The sequence below is a fragment of the Crotalus tigris genome, unplaced genomic scaffold (assembly GCF_016545835.1).
Source record: "Crotalus tigris isolate CLP2741 ecotype Arizona unplaced genomic scaffold, ASM1654583v1 scf7180000024286.1529876, whole genome shotgun sequence".
Taxonomy (NCBI): Eukaryota; Metazoa; Chordata; class Lepidosauria; order Squamata; family Viperidae; genus Crotalus; species Crotalus tigris.
In genome coordinates, this window is record NW_024100459.1 from 1137707 (window position 1) to 1156931 (window position 19225).

Consider the following 19225-nt stretch of genomic DNA (forward strand, 5'->3'; position numbering starts at 1 on the left):
GCAGCTGTGGAACAAGTGGGGCAGGTTTCCCCCTCACTTGCCCATTCAGCTACAACTTTGGTGGCTCTGTAGGCAGAGTTGTGAAGTTCTCTTCTTTGATAGAGAATGAAGTGTTGTAAGTTGAGGACTACCTGTATAGTTTATAAAACTGCTGTAATCTTCTATTTTTCACATTACATAGAACTCTTGTCTCATCATTCCTTTCACCTTCTGCTTCTGATCCTGAAAAGGAAATGCCGGTTTTGGATTTCCCTCTTTTGTAGCCTAGATCAGTGAACCTTTTAGAAACCAAGTGTCCAAACTGCAACCCAAAACCCACTTATATATCATCGGGTGCCAGGTGGGCATGGCCCATTGGGTGGGTGTGGCCCATTGGGTGGGCATGGCTGCGGTGGTAATGGCAGACTGGGTGGGACTAAAAAGTTCAATCAATCAGTTCCAACTTTGCGAGATCTTTTTTTCCCCCCACAAGAAGAAGAAATTGATTGATTGATTGAACCTTTTTTTTTGTTGCACACGGCGTGGGAGGGCTTAAGCGAAAAGGTTTTATAAAACCCAGCTGAAGGCCTAGGATTGGGACGATGGCATGCATGCCCACAGAGAGGGCTCTGCATGCCACCTGTGGCACGCGTGCCATAGGTTCGCCACCACGGGTCTAGATCAAACATGCAAAGCCTCAGGGCTCAGCTGAGAAGGGGGTATATTTTCTTTTTAGATGGCATAAGGGGTGAAGAGAGCTTTACTGTTGGACCTGCAGCAGCTGAGGGTGGGAGAGTGACTTGTTTCTTGTTCAGGTCAGCAGATAGAATTTCAAGAAGAGATTGGACAGCCATTTGTCTGGAATGCTTGCTTGCTTGAGCAGGGTTGGACTAGAAGACCTCCAAGATCCCTTCCAGTCCTAGTATTTTATGTTCTATGTTCCATGTTCTAATTATGGATCATAATTGTAGTGGTGAGAAGTGTCCAAAGTTGAGTTATCACTGGAAGTCTTTTCCTTCACATTTTTAATCCTATCTGTGCTAATAAAATAAGAGCCAGTTTATTGGGAAAATTATTTAGGATTGTGTTGAATATATAAGCTGCATAAAATTGTAAATTACCTGCATGTAGTTTTTTTTTAAACATGTTTGCTTGTTCTCTTCCCTGTTTGCTATTTCTAATCTATCTCAAAACCTTGAAAAGTTCCAAGGTGCTCTTCTGAATGAAGATCTTAAACAACAAACTGCTATTGCAAAGATATGACTGGTGTAATCTAAGTTTCTTTGACAACAAAGCCAAAATGGTTTTAAGAGAGTTAATTTAGAATAAACCATTGCAGCCTATATTCTATTTGCATAAAGCTTACATGTAAAATTATATAATCCTGTTGTGGTATGTAACATGCATATTTCATGGCTTGTTGCTATTTGATTAAACCTATTTTCTATCATGCTCTAATGCTGGCAGGTTTACTTGTTACTATGTCTGTATTCACTTTTAACTTATCTCATCTGGTTATTAAGTATAGTTCCTGGCTGAACTTTAAATCCTTAATAGGAGCTGTTTTATATTTCAGTGGAATTGCTTGATGACTTAGAACAATCTGCTCCAGAAAGAAATTTCACTCCTACTGGATCCAGGTACACATGAGATTTTTGTTATGAGAAATTATTGAGATCCTGGCTATTAGGAAAAGTATTGTCAGTGGAAAATCTTATTTGTATATTAGTGATCTATCGAACAGTGGACCAGGAACATAATGAAATTAAGGCTGCCCACTATTATTTAATAATGTTCGTGTATATATAGTATGTGTATCTATTACATATAATATAACCTTCTTCAATTTAGTGTTGAAGTGCTATGCCATTATTTCCAGCCAAAGAAATGCTATTATATACTATCATACTATAAATATGTATTTGTCATGAACCTACTTTACTTCAATATCAATAAGGAGGCTGCTCTAAATATTGTATTTTCAAGATCTTCACCCCAAAATTATGTAAATTACTGGCTAAGAAATCAATTTCCTAGCATCTTATTTTAGATCTCATCTCCTTCCTATCCTTGTCAGAAATAATGAAATTAGCTGAAGTAGAGATTCAACCTAGATTCAGGCATTATGCTAAGCCTTGATTTGCTTAATAATGATTGAATCCACAAATGTTGGATTAAGACACCCATCTTACTGTGGAGCCCTTAGTGCTCTCTCAGCATTGTTGTTTTCTTGCAGACATTTCATTACCCAGCTAGGTAACATCATCAGTGCTAGAAGGGAGTACTATTGCTCTCTTCTTATATACTACTGCAGGGGTCTTCGAACTTGGCCCTTTTATGACTTGTGGACTTCAACTCCCAGAATTCTTCAGCCAGTGTGCCTGGCTAAGGAATTCTGGGAGTTGAAGTCCACAAGTCATAAAAGGGCCAAGTTTGAAGACCTCTGTCCTAGTGGCTTACCCTGTCACTGTTTGTGGGAGTGGTTCCTTGATTAGGCTGTTGTTTACTGTTAGCTCCCACCAAGGAGGAACAACAGAAATCAAACCATAACAGGAAGGTCTTCACTATAAGTAGTTCTTGACTTATCACTGTTCATTTAACAACCATTTGAAGTTACAATGGCACTGAAAAAAGTGACTCATGACTATTCATCATTTTATGACTACCACAGCATCTCCAAGATCACGTAATCAAAATTCAGGCACTTGTCACGTATTTACAACAGTTGCAACAACCCAGGGTCAAATAATTGCTATTTGTGATCTTCCCGGCCAGCTTCCGAAACACAAAGTCTGGGAAGCCAGATTTGTTTAATGACTGCATGATTCACTTAACAACTGCAGAAGGCTACAACTGTCTGAAATCGACCAAGAATCACTGCTGGATCAAAGCACCCATAGAGCTAATGTTTTCCCAGTGAGCCAGCAAAATCAGGTGCCGCTAAGCACTCCTTGCTTAGCAATGGAAATTCTGATTACCAGCTGTGATTGTAAGTCAAGGACTACCTATAATGAAGCTTACCCATCCATGCAGATCTATGGAAATGAAAGCAGTTCACTATGAACTCTTATATTGTAACTTCTATAGGAATATTTAGGATAATTACATCTTAACCCTGTCCAGGAAGGTCAGCCCAGGAAGGATGGATACAGGATGGATGAGACTGGACAGCCATTTGTCTGAAATGGTATAGGGTTTCCTGCCTGAGCAGGGGGTTGGACTAGATGACCTCCAAGGTCCCTTCCAACTTTATTATTATTATTAATTATTATTATTCTATAAACCAATTCTTACAGATATGAAATTATTTATGACCCTTACCATAGCTAAATTTTGTCTTACTGTGATGAAAATGAGGCAACAGTTGATACAAATATATATATATATTACTACTTTTCCTTTTTAGCTATTTTTAATATAATTTTTCTGATTAAATTGATTGATAGTACAAGGGTCCTCCTTATCACAATTCTACCTCTAGAACTTCATGGAATAGCAGAATAAATAGCTTTCTAAAAAAACCCAAAAGGATGGGAGCCAATCTAACCTTGGGAGCAATGCTGTTCCAGAGAAGGAGTGGCTATGACTGTGAAAACTTTGTATTGTAGGCAACTTTCAACTGATGGTTGCATTGAAACTGCCACTTAGTTGCCAAATTTATCTTTTTTTAAAAAAAAATAAAATATAAATGAGAAAATTATAGGTGGCCATTTATTTTACATTCCTTTGTCTTTGGGACAAAGTCTATACATGCACTTTGGTTGAATTCCTTAGATCTAGCTTTTCTGCTCCATTACCCATTAGCCATGCTTCAGATGCTGCCTTATTTGATGCATTAAATTTATTTTTGTATCATAATCTTTATGATTGACCTTGCCTTTGGTCAGGGCTTTTTTTGTCATAGAACGCCCAGAACGGAGTTCCGGCACTTTTTTGGGATGGAACCTTGTAGGGTAGGCAAGGCGGGTTGTATGACATGTGTGAGTTCCGGCACCTTTTTTTTTTTTTTAACAAAAAAAGCACTGCCTTTGGTAATGCATTTAGCTAAAGCTAAAGGATTTTTTTTTCCTTTTTTTATTAAAAAGTTTTATACAGTATACAATATCCCAAAACCCACCTCTAACCCTCCCCCCACTTCCCAGAGCTGAGTACAGGGTTACAAATTAATAATCAAATTCTAATTAACATTACCCAACTATATAAGTAACCAAATCCATAAAATACTTTAACTCCCATTTACGATAAATATAAGCAAATTAAAACAAAAAGAATAATATAAACAAGTCAATATTAATTAAACCATAGTAATACCAAATCTAAAATGAGTTATTATACTATCAGTACTAATCTAAAATTTACTCATAAGATAAATGAAACTTTTTAATCCCATATTTATTCTGAATATAATCTATCCATCTTCTCCAAACCGAAATATATCTTTCTTGTGTACATTCCTTTTGAATGACAGTAGAATAATTAGCTGATAAAGCAAGGTTTAAAGAATAGTTAATATCTGCAGCCAAAAGCATATTTGATAAAAAAAACAACAATAACTCATTACTATATATAAAACAGTTTAATTTGGGTTGGCTAAAATGTAACCAGCATCCTGACAACAATTTTACTTTTATTAAACAAAATTCAAATAATATTTTCTGCAGGGAATTTCCACTTACTAAGTTGTCTGAAATCGACCAAGAATCACAACTGGATCAAAGCACCCATAGAGCTAATGTTTTCCCAGTGAGCCAGCAACTCTGTTTGGGTAATGTTCACTTCAGTACTTAATTTGGAAATCATTTATGTCCTGCACAATGTGCATGAGCATCCATGGAATAGGATGGCAAGTGACAAAATGTGTGTGTTGACAATGGCATGCAAATAAAGGGGTACAAATGTGTAATGGCTGCATTTGTCTGAGGATATTACTTGTGTTTTGTCAATTTGGCTTATGGATTGCTGATACTATCGTCTTAGTGTTTAGAAACCCCTAGAAATACCCAAGATCACATATTACTGAAATTTAACAAAAATTAGGTTTTCCTCACGTTGTCAGGAAGAAACAGTTATATTAAGTTTTAGATGGACTTAAAAGGTAGCAACAGGTAGCAACATCTAACCAACCCTGGCTGTTTTTGAAAAAAAGTTACTGCCAAGTTTTATTCCAATCATTACTTAAGAGCTAGTGGATGGAGATTCAAGGACACAGCTTTTTGATTAGCTAATTGTATTACAAATATTGGAAAAGTTGATATTAGAAAAGAAAACTAGTAATGGATATCTATAAGCCTAAAGCCATTTGGCCCCCTCTTTCTCTTTTCCAATCGGTCCCCACGTTAAAATCTTATATCTCTTTTTATCTCCCTAAGTCAGTGGTTCTCAACCTGTAGGTCGGGACCCCATTTGGGGTCGAACGACCATTTCACGGGGGTCGCCAAACAATCCAGTCCGCCATTTTTTCCCCTTTTCCTTAGCTGTGCTACTCCCTTTTATTCTATTGGCTTTTGAAAGCCAATAAATAGACTCACTTGAATAGAGTCTAATTCTATTGGCTTTCAAAAGCCAATAGGAATTGTCCAGGCTGTCTCTGCCCTGCTGAGCCCGCCAAAAGTCCCATTCTGCAAACAGTTCTGCACCAGTTGAGTAGTCCTCGACTTACGACTGGTTGGGGGTCGCGGCATTAAAAAGGTTGAGAACCACTGCCCTAAGTGCTGCTATGGATCAGAATGAGACCTGGTTGATTTTAAGTTGAAGGAATAATTGGTGTTTGTGACTATTATGTTAATAGGTCTATGAAGTCTCAGGCTCTTTGAATCTGGCTCACAACTAAATTGGCTTAAATCTCATCTCATTTGATGAAAGAGCATAAGGAAATCCCAAGGCTACAGGGCAAATGGGGAAGCTGAAAAAAACATCTCAGAAAAAGAGAAGAGTAAACCATGTTTTAATTGTTCCCGAAAACGCCACATTGATAAGCGTATATAGCCATCAAATGTTGATTTTGACTCAAGGAAGCCTTTACCTTTACTTTAGGCTTATTATGCCTAGAAAAGGTTAACCAAGAAACTAGAAAAACCAGAAAACGGAAAAGTACAGCATCCAATTAGCACATACTTGGCTTCTTTTTTCCTAGTCATATTATAAATATGATCTTTTATAATTTTTTGAAGTTCACCTTTCTTTTTATTCAACAAACATACATTGCATTCACATACTGCTAAAAGGCATAATGGGTTTTCCATTTTTTGAGATATTTATCTACACATATACATATATTTATATTGATACACATGCTGCAATAATGTGCTCGGATTCCCAGGAGTTTACAATAATAAAACAATATTTAAACTAAAACAGCAATGCCTTAATAATACATTCCATCAATACTTATAATACATAAGCACCATTCCCCAAATACTCACTGAAAAACTCTTATTTTTATAGCTTCTGGAAGGCTATTGGGACTGCCATGAACTGATCTCAGGATGGAAGCTGTCTGTAACATAGGGGCTGTAACAGAAAAACAGCATGTGATCCTACTGTCTCACTACTGATGATCATTAATACATTTTGTTGGGGAGAATACACTGGGTGACTTGATCCCTTGTGGAATGTCCAAATATAATACAGAACTAATACATGTGCGAAGGAATGCTTTATTGTAAGCTTTATCATAGGGTGGATTTTGATGGCAGGAACAGAAGTGGTTCTTTGTTTATCTTGGGTTCTTGAGCTAACATGGCATGAGGCCGGATTATTTAAGAAACCACTTTCCCCTGGTGATATCTCTCCATCCCATCAGGTACAGCAGAAGACGCTTGTTGAAAGTTCTATCCACTTGAGAATGTCGTCTGCTGGGACCCAGGAGGTGGGCCTTTTCTGCTGCTGCACCCTCTCTATGGAACAACATTCCTCCCAAAGTCAGGTTGATAATTATTCCAGGAGAGCCAGAAAACCTGTTCTGTCTTCTGACCTGGAGATCAGGGTGGTGCGGAGCTCATAAAATGGCTGTACTCTTCTTGAGTATCTATATTCTTCTGGTGACTTCCTCTAAGACTTTTATTTGTAAACTAGACAACCCATGATCTCAGAAATATTTCTTACCTGTATAAAGAAGTAAAATGATTATGGGCGGGCACAAAAACAATGGGAATAGGAGTGTCAGGCCCCCAAAACAAAGAAAGAGTTGATTCTTCCTTAATGTATTGTTCCACATCTGTAGACAGAAACTTGTAAAACTGAAGCACCCTATTGTCTATATCAAGCATAAATTCTGATAAGTGTTATGGAGGGGCTATCTGCATCCACTTTGTCTCACACAAACTATCTGAACTGAACTGCTTCTTATTTGATCACTTGACTATGAGCCAGCAGTGTGCAGCAGAAACCAAAAATGGTAATACAATCCTAGGCTGTATAAACAGAGGCATAGAATCAAGATCACGTGAAGTATTAGTAGCGCTTTATAAAACCCTAGTAAGACCACACCTGAAATTCTGCAGCCAATTTTGGTCACCCTATCACAAAAAAAATGTTGAGAGTTTGGAAAAAATTCAAAGAGCAACTAAGATGATCAAAGGCCTGGAGACAAAAACATATGAAGATTGGCTGCAGGACTTGGGTTTGGCTAGTCTAAAGAAAAGAAGAAATAGAGGAGACATGATAGCAGTATTCCAGTATTTGCGGGACTGCCACAAAGAAGAGGGTGTCACGTTATTCACCAAAGCACCAGAGGGAAGGACGCGAAACAATGGTTGGAAACTGATCAATTAGAGAAGCAACCTGGAATTAAGGAGAAACTTCTTGACTGTGAGGACAATTAACCACAGGAATATCTTGCCTCCAGAAATCGTGGGCACTCCATCACTGGAGATTTTTAAGAAGAGACTAGACAGTCACTTGTCTGAGATGGTATAGGTTCTCCTGCTTGAGCAGGGGGCTGGACTAGAAGACCTCCAAGGTTTTCCAGATTCTTCTCTTCTCTTCTCTTCTCTTCTCTTCTCTTCTATTCTATTCTATTCTATTCTATTCTATTCTATTCTATTCTATTCTATTCTATTCTATTCTATTCTATTCTATTCTATTCTTACTTTGGATGCATCCCTTCCCTCCTGGGAATCCTGCCCACAATATACCATCATAGGCGGTGACTTCTAACTTCCTACCGGCTTCCCCGTTGATTTTGTTTCTGGAAAAGCTGGCAGGGGACATCACGATCACATGACCACAGATGACCACGATGATGCTGCAGTGGCAACAACTTGGTGTGAAGATGCTTAAAATTTTAATTACATAGAAGTAATAAATCCTGAATTTTATATACATTATAGAAGCTAATGGATTTGAGTCCCAGATTTTATATGCATTCTATAAATTAGTGGATTTGAGTTACCTTGATTCAAATTTCTGCATAATGATGCTCAATCTGGGCTTATAGAAGGTGGCAACCAAACAAACAGTGTAATATAGTTTAGTAGTATATATGTTTTTATTGTTTGTATGACCTTTTTCTGGTAATGTTTATGTTTTAATTGTAAACTTCCTAGAGTCATGAATGTGAGATGGGCAAGTATATAAATTGAATATATAAACATCTCAAATATTAACTTCATATTAGCATAAAATATATCCATCAGAGCAAAAGAGGACATTGGTTTTCAACTACTATGGCTTCCACTGTATACTATTAAATATAGGATTGGAAGCTAAAGTAGTATTTTTTAAAAACATGGGGAAAAAGCAAAGATATATTTTAATGCTATTTATAAGTATAGGACTCCATTTGTAACTGAAGAAAGAGATATGGCATGTTCCTATACAACCACCCATAGTAGCTCAAATAACAAAACATATATTTATTAAAATTGTTCATACATATATAGATTGAATAATAAAGCCAAATGGAATCTTTCAGTACAAAAACTATATATTAGGAGTTATTTATTTAGCATATGATGAGAACGTGACAAAAGAGAAGTAAAGATATACACACAATCCATGTAATTATATACAAAACATCTATGGGGATACAGCAGTAGCCTCATAACTGAATGTCCAATTCAGTTATATAGTTATCCTCTGGCTTTGCTTCGTGCTGGTCTTCTAGGGAACCAGAGAATGCATATTGTGGGCAATATGTGTAATACATTGTGTGCACAATTATTAGGCAGGGGAGTATTTTGACCAAATCATCGTCATGCATATTTTCCACCTCCAAGCTGTATAAATTTGAATGCTTAGTGCAGAGGTGTCAAGCTCACAACGTAACATGACGTGTCATGACATATCACAATTTTTTTTCCATTGCCTGCAATGGGGTGGGCATGACACCCCTGGCTTAATGGATATAAGCATATCAGGTGATTTATATTTATGTAATGAGGGAGGGTGTGGCCTAAAGACATCAACACCCTATATCAGCGGTGACGAACCTATGGCATGCGTGCCAGAGGCGGCATTCAGAGCCTTCTCTGTGGTCACGCGCGCCATGCCCCAGAATGGCAACTGTCCCTCTTCAATCAGCCACCCACTAACTCGCCGAGGTCCTACATGGCCGGATGCATCCCAGCATGGCTGGTTTCCTTCCCCCCGTCCCATCCCTCCTGACCTCGCATGCTCTCCTTTTTTCAGGGCACGACCCACTGCATCTATGCTTCTCTGAACTGCTAGCGGCGGGCTGCGGAGCCCCAGAGTGCGACGGTCAAGGGGCTGGCAGGCTGTGGCTGCTGATGGACACCGTTGGCCCCCATGCGCTCGCTGACCTCTGTGTGCGGGGGCTGATGGTGTCAGGCAACAGCCACCCCGGCCCGCCTTGCCCTACGGCAATGGCACCCCTGCCCTGCCTCGCCTTGCCTTACCCTGCAGGATGAGCCTCCCGCCCACTGCCCCACCTGCCAGAGACTTCCTGGATCTTGCCCAGCCCCCACAGGCGTCCCTCCCCATGAGCAACGTCGAGGTGACCACGCCCACCTTGGCCATACCCACCCAGTTTGCCATGACCACAGCCACACCCACCCAGTGGGCCACGCCCATCTGACACCCGGCAATAAATAAGTGGGTTTTGGGTTGCAGTTTGGGCACTCAGTCTCTAAAAGTTTCGCCATCACTGCCTTATATCAAGTTGTGCATAATTATGAGGCAGCTTCTTTTCCCTAAGGTAAAATGAGCCAAAAAAGAGATTTAACTGACTCTGAAATGTCAAAATTGTAAAAAGTCTTTCAGAGGGATACAATCTTGGAATTGCTAAGATATCGGGATGTGATCACAGAAACATCAAACGTTTGGTTGCAAATAGTCAATAGGGTTGCAAGAAAAGTGTTGAGAAAAAAAGATGCACATTAACTGCCAAAGATTTAAGAAGAATCAAACATGAAGCTATCAGGAACCCATTATTCTCCAGTGCTCCCATCCAAAATTCCAGAACTGCAACCTACCTTGAGTGCCCAGAAGTACAAGGTGTTTAGTGCTCAGAGACATGGCCAAAATAAGGAAGGCTGAAACCCGATCACCACTGAATAAGACACCTCAGTTGAAATGGCAAGACTGGGCCAAGAAATATCTGAAGACAGATTTTTCAAAGGTTTTATGGACTGATGAGATGAGAGTGACTCTTAACCAGCTGGATGGGCTCGTGGCTGGATCAGTAATGGATACAGAGCTCCACTTCAACTCAGATGCCAGAAAGGTGGAGGTGGGGTACTGGTATGGGCTGGTATTATCAAAGATGAGCTAGTTGGACCTTTTCGGGTTGAAGATGGACTCAAAATCAACTCCCAAACCTACTGCCGGTTTTTAGAAGACACTTCCTTCAAGCAGTGGTACAGGAAAAAGTCTGCATCTTTCAAGAAGACCATGATTTTTATGTAGGACAATGTTCCCTCGCATGCATCAAAGTACTCCACTGCGTGGCTAGCCAGTAAAGGCCTTAAAGAATATTCACCTCCTTCCTCACCTGACATAAACCCTGTTGAGAACTTGTGGGCCCTTCTTAAACAGGAGATTTATGGTGAAGGAAAACAGTACATCTCTCTGAACAGTGTCTGTGAGGCTGGGGTTGCTGCACAAAATGTTGATCTTCAACAGATCAAGAAACTGACAGGCTCCATGAATGGAAGGCTTATGACTGTTATTGAAAAGAAGGGTGGCTAATATATTGGTCACTGTTTTTTTGTTTTGAAATGTCAGAAATGTTTATACATTCTGAGTTTTTTGTTTATTCTCACTTTAACAGATGCAAATAAACGAGTGAGATGGGTAAATTTTCATTTTTCATTTAGTTGTATAATCATTCTGCACAATAATAGTTGCCCAATAATTGTGCACACATAGATATTCTCCATTGACCGAGAGCACTATAGTTGTTCAATAAGAAAATTAATTCTCCAAAATACAACTTGCCTAATAATTGTTCACACAGTGTAGTTTGTATATTAGCACCATAATCGCAACGAGGGGAATCTTGCCATCCCTCCCTATACAGGGCAGAAGCACTTCTTCCAGCATCACACCTAATTCTGTTAATTTCATCCAGACAGAGCGAGGCAGGTTAAAACCAGGTGGCTTGGTAGAGGGATCATTAATGGCCATGCCATAAGAAGATACCTTGGACCATTCCTCTCTCCAGGATTCTGGGGGTTAAACTGGGTAGCTATTAAGTGAACATCAGTTTTCCATTCTGGCCAATGAGATTTCAATCTTATGATCTGCTGTTCATTTTCCTGGTGAATAGGGAGGGCCTTGTCATTCAGCATCTTTGATCATAGCTGGACAGGAGCTAGTTGTCTTCTAATGTGGGAGTGTATAATATTGCTAAGTGCTAGTAACCAGTGCACAGGAATGGAATGCAACATGCCAGAGATGATAACATCTTGTCTGGTGGAGTTGGACATCAACCATTTGGGTGTGGGCACTGTTAAGCCACATGCTGGCACAATACTCAGCTGTGGAATAAAGCAAACCAATATTAGGAGTGAAGTTCAATTTGAGGGATTCTTTTGATTCTTTATCTTGTTAAGTGGCTAGCAAAATACCGCTTACCAGAAATCCAATTGAATAACTTGGTCTTAGAGGCATCATATGTGAGGATGCTTTGAAAAACCAACTTTATCTTGATTGGTTTGATTTATTAATCTTATTTTATCTATTTTTGTAGAGGAAGAAGCATCATATATATTTTATATATTATATAGTGATTACAGATAAAGATAACACTTTCAGAGGTTGTTTTAATTTTATTACAGATGAAGATAATGGGGAAAACATAGAATATATTGTTATCAATCAATTCCAGAAGACATTTGGTTCTGCTGTAAGTAGACGTTGTTGCTTCTTCTCAAGGGTGTTTTATTATTTTGCTATATCCCAATTCATCCTGAATATCTCAAGAGGATTTATTCAAGGGCTGCAATTAGTGAAGCCCTTTTATATGTTGATACAAAAATCTTAAGTAAAAAATGGAGAAAATAGCATTATGTTTTAAAATGTAAATTTCATACATTAAAAAAATCACAGGAAAAAGAGCAATTCCAATTTAGGGTTTTCTGTTTATAATAATGGAGAAGCATGGTTGTTTGTGGTTTTGAATCATAGTTGAGCCTAAATTTGGTAACCAAATTATTCCAGTCTTCCCTCCCCTCCAGATCACCTAATCGGGGTCCAAAATTCAAATAATCCACTTACTCAGAAAATTGTAGAAATTTTGATTTCTTTCTCATAAAATGCTTTGATAGACTTACCTTGTTGCAGACCCAGAGTAAACTGAAGTGCGCCTTCAGAGATCTAAAATTTAAGATCTGACGGAGACAAGGAGGAAGGAAAAAGAAGCTGCCATCTTGTTAACAGCATAGAGCAGTGTTTCTCAACCTTGACAATTTTAAGGCATGTGGACTTCAACTCCCAGAATTCTGGGAGTTGAAGTCCACATGCCTTAAAATTGTCAAGGTTGAGAAACACTGGCATAGAGAATAGGAAACTCCTCACTCCATGCCTACCTAGCAGGGAAGAGACTGCCAGAAATAGGTTGCAGCTTGTCAGTTTAATCAGGCACTATAGATCATTGCCTGAGAAGAAGCAAGTCTGTTTCTGGACTGGGCAGGGCAGGGCAGGCTAAGGAGCAGCTGAATTCCTAGCCTCAGAGTGTCATCACAGCTAAAGCATAATCACCACCCCTCTTGTTTATGGCTTTAAAGTGAAAAGTGTAGCTGTACGTTCAGGGTTGGCGAATTGAAGAATGGCTGTACTCTGAGTCCCATTTAAGATACTAGTGATATCTTGATCTGCAGCTTGGAATGCTGCCGTCCTTTGGTCTGCTATGTTTGAGTCGAGAACTACCTTAGGGAGCATCCATAGGAAATGGTGAAATCAGCAAGCTGATGCTCTACTTCTGGCCATTACTCTTCTGCTATGTGAATGAGTGAGATTTTATGAGTGAGGCTTTCAGTGTGTGGTCCAGTCACGCTGAACAACTATTTCAAAGAATCATGGAATCTTCCTGAACAGTGGCAAAATCTCTATTGATTTCCCCTGTGTTGCAACGTCTCCATTTCCAGCAGAAGAATCCTTCAGTGGATTAAAGTTTTCTTCCCAATGCCCCCCACCTTCAAAAGGTTGCCATATTTATGGAACTAAATTAAGAATAAACTCAGCTGATGTAAGATGACACTATTTATGGCACACTTTTTAATTGCTTATAGCATGTGAGGTCCTGGGTGCTCTCTGAGCTTGGTTGTTTTCTTGCAGACATTTTATTACCAAACTAGGTAACATTATCAGTGCTAGAAGAGAGTGGAATTTGCTCTCCTTTTATATAGTAATGGCTTGCCTTATCAATGTTGGTGGGAGTGGTCTTGGTGGTTGCCTGATTAGGCTGTTGTTTACTGTTAGCTTATTTGTCTGAGTTGGTGGTTCCTTGATTGGGATATTGTTTACTTCTTGATTGCTGTTCTAATGTTTGTCTTGGTGTTAATCTCTCATCTGGGTGTTGATTGCTGGTGAGGAGGTGTTTTGGTTTTCTTGTTTCCTTTTTGGCTGTCTCTTTTGAATGGGATGTAGATGTTGTTTATCTCTATGTGACTCTTGATGAGTGATTTGTCTGAGTGCCAGGCTTCCAGGAATTCTCTAGCATTTTTGGATTAGGTTTAGTCTAGGATGCTCACAGTTTCCCAGCTGAAATTATGATTAAGTCTGTCCATATGTTGTGAAAGGAAGGAGTTTTCATCATGTCTTCTGACTGCTAGTTGGTTTTCATGAATGTCATCTATGTACTGATCTGTCTAGAACAGTGGTTCTCAACGTTTGTGTGACGGCGACCCCCGTCACACAAACGTTCTGTGCATGCGCGGCGGCGGCCCCATGCGCAGAGCACATGCACGGCGGTGGCCCCATGCGTGGCGCGCATGCACGGCGGCGCCCCCTGAGGGGGGAAAATGGCGGATCGCCTTCTTTGGCGACCCCCGAAAAATGGTCGATCGACCCCAAATGGAGTCGCGACCCATAGGTTGAGAACTGCTGGTCTAGAATCTATAGCATTCCTACACATAGAACCCAGAGTATGGATTTGGTACGTAGATGACATTGTCACACACTGTGCTGATCAACCTTTTATCTTCCTACATCTAGATGAAGCAGTTTAACTGTGTATACAAAAACTAGTTTCATGTTGTTTTACATGTCTTCCATATTCTGCTATATTTTTTTGTTTCCTTATTAGATGATGCACATCAAAAATCAAAGGGTATGTAGTATAGCAGCAGAGGGTGTCAATTTGTGTCGGCATGGAAAACTTTCTTGGTTACAAGTAAGAATACATAGTGTGCCTTGCAGTTTGGAATGTAAATGTAAAAAAATGATAGTTTTCTTATTAGCAAAAATGGCCTAAGAGTAAAAAATAATCTATCTTTGCCTTTTGGTATAATTCCTCATTTTTGCTGTTTTATATTTTATATTTTGCTATTTTTATATCTGGTGCCCTTCACAGAATTCTCAATTTCTATAGAGAGTACTGGGTGTTTTGGTTGCAATTTGTTTTAAAACATCAAGATATTATGGAAAGTGTTAGTTAGAATCTTTCCATATCAGATTGCATCAATTTAAATAAACAAAATTATTGCCACTGAGCTTAACGCCACTGTGACATCTTTAGAATAAAGAGAAATAAAAAATATTGATACTCTAACCATATTCTAGTATTAATATTTGAGTTACAGATCTATAATTATGTTTTTTTCTGTACATATTTACTATAGGTTGCAACAGAACGTCAGGTTTTCTTATTTGACATTTTTGTTTTGGGAGCTCAAGTGTTCAAGAATGGACTACAAATGATACTGGAGGACCGGAATATTTTGAAAGTATGTCTCTGTGTAGAACAGATATCCAATAACATATGGAGATGAAACATGAAATTGTGTTTTCTAAAAAGCCAGAAAATATGTTACTTTTATTATATTACTTGATCAAAATGATATTGCTTCTTCCTCATATTTCTTAGGTTATCCATGATTGCCGTTGGCTCTCAGATTGTCTTTCTCACCAATATGGAATTGTGCTCTCCAATGTCTTTGATACACAGGTAGCTTGGCAAATACTCTTGTATGTGACCAGATTTGAGAGAAAGTAGCTTAATATGCTACTCCATAAAGTAATACCATAATTGAAAGGTTTCTGTCCTTAATATATATGCATAAAACATTCCATGCAACTTAAGTTTCTCAGTCAAGATATTTACAGCTAACAGCCTTTTATTGCCTTTCTATTTCCTACCGTAGTAACATATCATTGATTTGCTGAAAAATATTCTTAAATCTACAAAAAGCTATTTCTTGGATTAATATTAAAACGATAATGACAGAAGAATAATTCTCTATATTCAATTAGTCAGAAGTGACTAATTGATCCTTTCATGTTTTCTCCTGTAGGTTGCTGATGTATTACAGTTCTCAATGGAAACAGGTGGCTACCTTCCACACAGGATCAGCACTTTACAAGAGTGTTTAATGCGGTATTTGAGGCTGCCTGACAAATGTGTTTCTTTCTTGGAATACAAACAGCAAGCAATTGAGGTAAGATGGTTAGTTCTGATGGCATCGTCATGTGAGTTGAAGGAAATCAGATCTGCTTATAGCCCTTTATCTATTTTATACCTTCTTAAGGTTGTAACGGAAATTAAAGTATGTCTAAAATAGCATACACTTAATATTAATCCTAAATACTTATCCATGATTTTTCTTTATTTTGTACAGAGCTAGATGTGGCAGATAACAAGGTAGAATTTATGTTGTGTAGTGTAAAATATTTTGTAGCTCTTCGAAATGAAATGAATTAATTTCTACACTGTATTGTCCCCCTCCTTTACTTCCCCCCACTTGGGGTATGCTACTGCCTTCCTTGGAAACTGCTGTCTCACCACAGTCCATCGCACCACCACTGTTAGCACCAGGGCTTTTATGTCATACAACGCTCAGAACGGAGTTCCGGCACCTTTTTTGGATGGAACCTTGTAGGGTAGGCAAGGCGGGTTGTATAACATGTGTGAGTTCCGGCACCTTTTTATTTTTTTACAAAAAAAAAAGCATGGTTAGCACCATCCCTGACAGCAACCTCCTGCAGCCTTCCCCACCGAATGGGCTTGTCAGAAACCAGCAGTGAAGGTCATAAATGGCAATCACATGGTCACAGGACAATGCATCCATCCTAATTGCAAGCCTGTGGCAAGTGCCTGAATCATGACCACATGAAGGCATGCTATGATGGCTGCAACTTCAAGGATCAGTGCGGTTATAATGTATAAAATATATATAATTTAAATGGCCTCTAAACGAATGGCCATTAATCGAGGACCACCTGAATTCTAATTTTTGGTGCAAATATGGGATCTTAGGCAATCCAACAGACTCTTATTTTGATGCAAGTTTTATTAAATTCACTATCGCTCATTTTTAAGTAAATGTGCATAATTTGATGCTAGTTAAGAAAATATCTGATCAGTATTAATGTTTATTTATTGGATTTTGATGCCACCCAACCCCAACTGACTCTGGCCAGCTCACAAAATAACAACAGTAAAAAAACAGTAAAAGAAATGTAATAAAAATTAGGACAACATAACAATACACATATGACATTTCAAACGGAGGCTGCAGGTTCACCACCCTACCCTACAGCCTTTTCAGATGCTTAGAATGGGAGCCATCCAAAGATGTGATTCCTGGATCCTGAAAGATGAAATTGTTTAAGTGAGTGGATTTGGAGCACACTCTCTATGTTTGACTATCCCAGCTAGGCAGAAACCATGGGAGATGGGCATTCCTTTAAATAACTAGCCCTATGCCATGTAGGGTTATACAACTGATAATAAACACCATGATTCTCATCTGAAAGCACACTGGCAATCAGTGCAGCAACAGAGGCACCGTGTGGGCATGACAAAGCAAGCACATCACTGCTTGGGTCACTACATTCTGGACCAGTTGAAGTTTTCGTATGGTGTTCCAGATAGCCCAACACAGAGCACATTGCAATAGTTGAGCCGTGAGGTGACAAAAGCATGATTGATCATCTGCAGGACTACTCAATTCAGGAAAAAATACAGCTAGCATGGAGGTCCTCTTAATCTTCAAGGGGAGTTCTGAGTCTTAGAGGACCTCTAAGTTGTGCCCCACTCCTGATTGGAGGAATAGTGCTACACCATTCAGAAGTAAAGATGGAAATTCCCACAGATCTAGCCAGTCTCAACAACCACAGCCCACCTGGTTTTGGTAGGATTGAGTCAGTTGGTTTCTTTCCATCCAGTCCTGCATCACATCCAGGCACAGGGATGGGGCTTTGATAGCCTCACTTGGCTGACTGAGGCTCAAATAATAATATTAGATATCATCAGCATATCAGTGGAGCCCACACTAATAAATAACCTCAGCCAGTGGTTTTAGATAGATAATAGATAGATAGATAGATAGATAGATAGATAGATAGATAGATAGATAGATAGATAGATAGATAGATAGATAACCTTTATTGTCATTTTTTACTGTGGGCACAATGGCACACATTAAAAAATGAAATTCAGTTGCTTGCTCTCAAAGTGTACACATACATAACACACATTTAAACATTTAAACATATACATGTTGAACAAGAGAGGAGCGAGTGTAAGTCCTATGGCACCTCACAAAGGAGGGGTCTAGGGAATGACTTCTGTCCCCCACCCAACACTGACCGGAATTGATTGTGAAGGAATCACAATCACTTTTAACACAATGCTCCCAATTCCAGCTATAGGATCCTCAGTTTCTCAACACCCATTCCTAAAAAGGGAAGTTAGGAGACTGGGCAGTAGATGGCCTCTTGAAGAAGGGACATGACACAGCCTCCTTCAAGCCTAACAGCACTACCATGTCCCTCAAAGAGGCCAATACCATTGCATAAACTCATTTACAGTCATCTCCCCAACTGCCTTATCAAGACAGGTGTCAAGCTATGGACCCTACTGCCTTTAGGACTGCTGCATGCTTCTAACTTGCCAGCAGCGGGTAGAGAGATGGGGAATGCTTTGGATCCATAGGTGTTCTTATCATCGTGAGAAAGCCGGAGCTGTGAAAGAGTTGTTTTGGTGAACCAAAGTTTCTTCCCATAATAATTACTGGGAGATGTATTGGGCAATATGACTTGAACTGTCAGAGAGGAGAAGAGGAGGTTCATTCTTTTAATTACTTGTTTCCCACTTTTTCTTCAGAGCTAGCTTTCACTTTGAACCTACCGAAATGATTCTGCTCAGTAAAAATTAGATGACTTAATGGCTCTGGTGTTTTTTTTGGTTGGGCCTTTTCAGCCAGAGGTTGACAACGGGAACAGCCTTGGTACAGCAGACAAGAGGCTGAAATAATAGTGCAGAGAATTATGTCAATTTCTTCCCAATGGGGAGTTCGAGTCTGGAGGTGGCTGCTAGATTGACAGCAGACTCTACCTCTCTCTTCCCGCCCCCCCGCTGTCCGCTCCCCACACACCCATCTTTTTTACTAGTCATATCAATGTGTTTTCTTTGTTTTCTTATTCCTTGTTTATTTTATTCTATTATTTTACTTTTGCTTGGTTTAAACTTTTTTTTATGGTTGTGAATCACCTAAAGTAGTCCCATGGCTACCCCATGTAATAATAATAATAATAATAATAATAATAATAATAATAATAATAATAATAATTGTTATGGATCATCGCACAGTCAGCCAGATGTTCAGACTGGATTTGGCATTTT

General features: G+C 39.1%; 1 protein-coding gene across 2 annotated transcripts in view; it reads left to right on the forward strand.

Annotated features, from left to right (window-relative positions):
• EXD1 (exonuclease 3'-5' domain containing 1) overlaps positions 1-19225 on the forward strand; it is a 44132-nt gene that overhangs the window by 20631 nt on the left and 4276 nt on the right. For both annotated transcript variants that reach the window (XM_039323918.1, XM_039323917.1), the window contains exons 4-10: positions 1556-1619; positions 4641-4744; positions 12219-12286; positions 14687-14773; positions 15222-15326; positions 15467-15547; positions 15894-16037. In XM_039323918.1, the coding sequence (XP_039179852.1) occupies positions 1556-1619; positions 4641-4744; positions 12219-12286; positions 14687-14773; positions 15222-15326; positions 15467-15547; positions 15894-16037 (653 nt within the window). The remainder of the gene's footprint in view (positions 1-1555; positions 1620-4640; positions 4745-12218; positions 12287-14686; positions 14774-15221; positions 15327-15466; positions 15548-15893; positions 16038-19225) is intronic.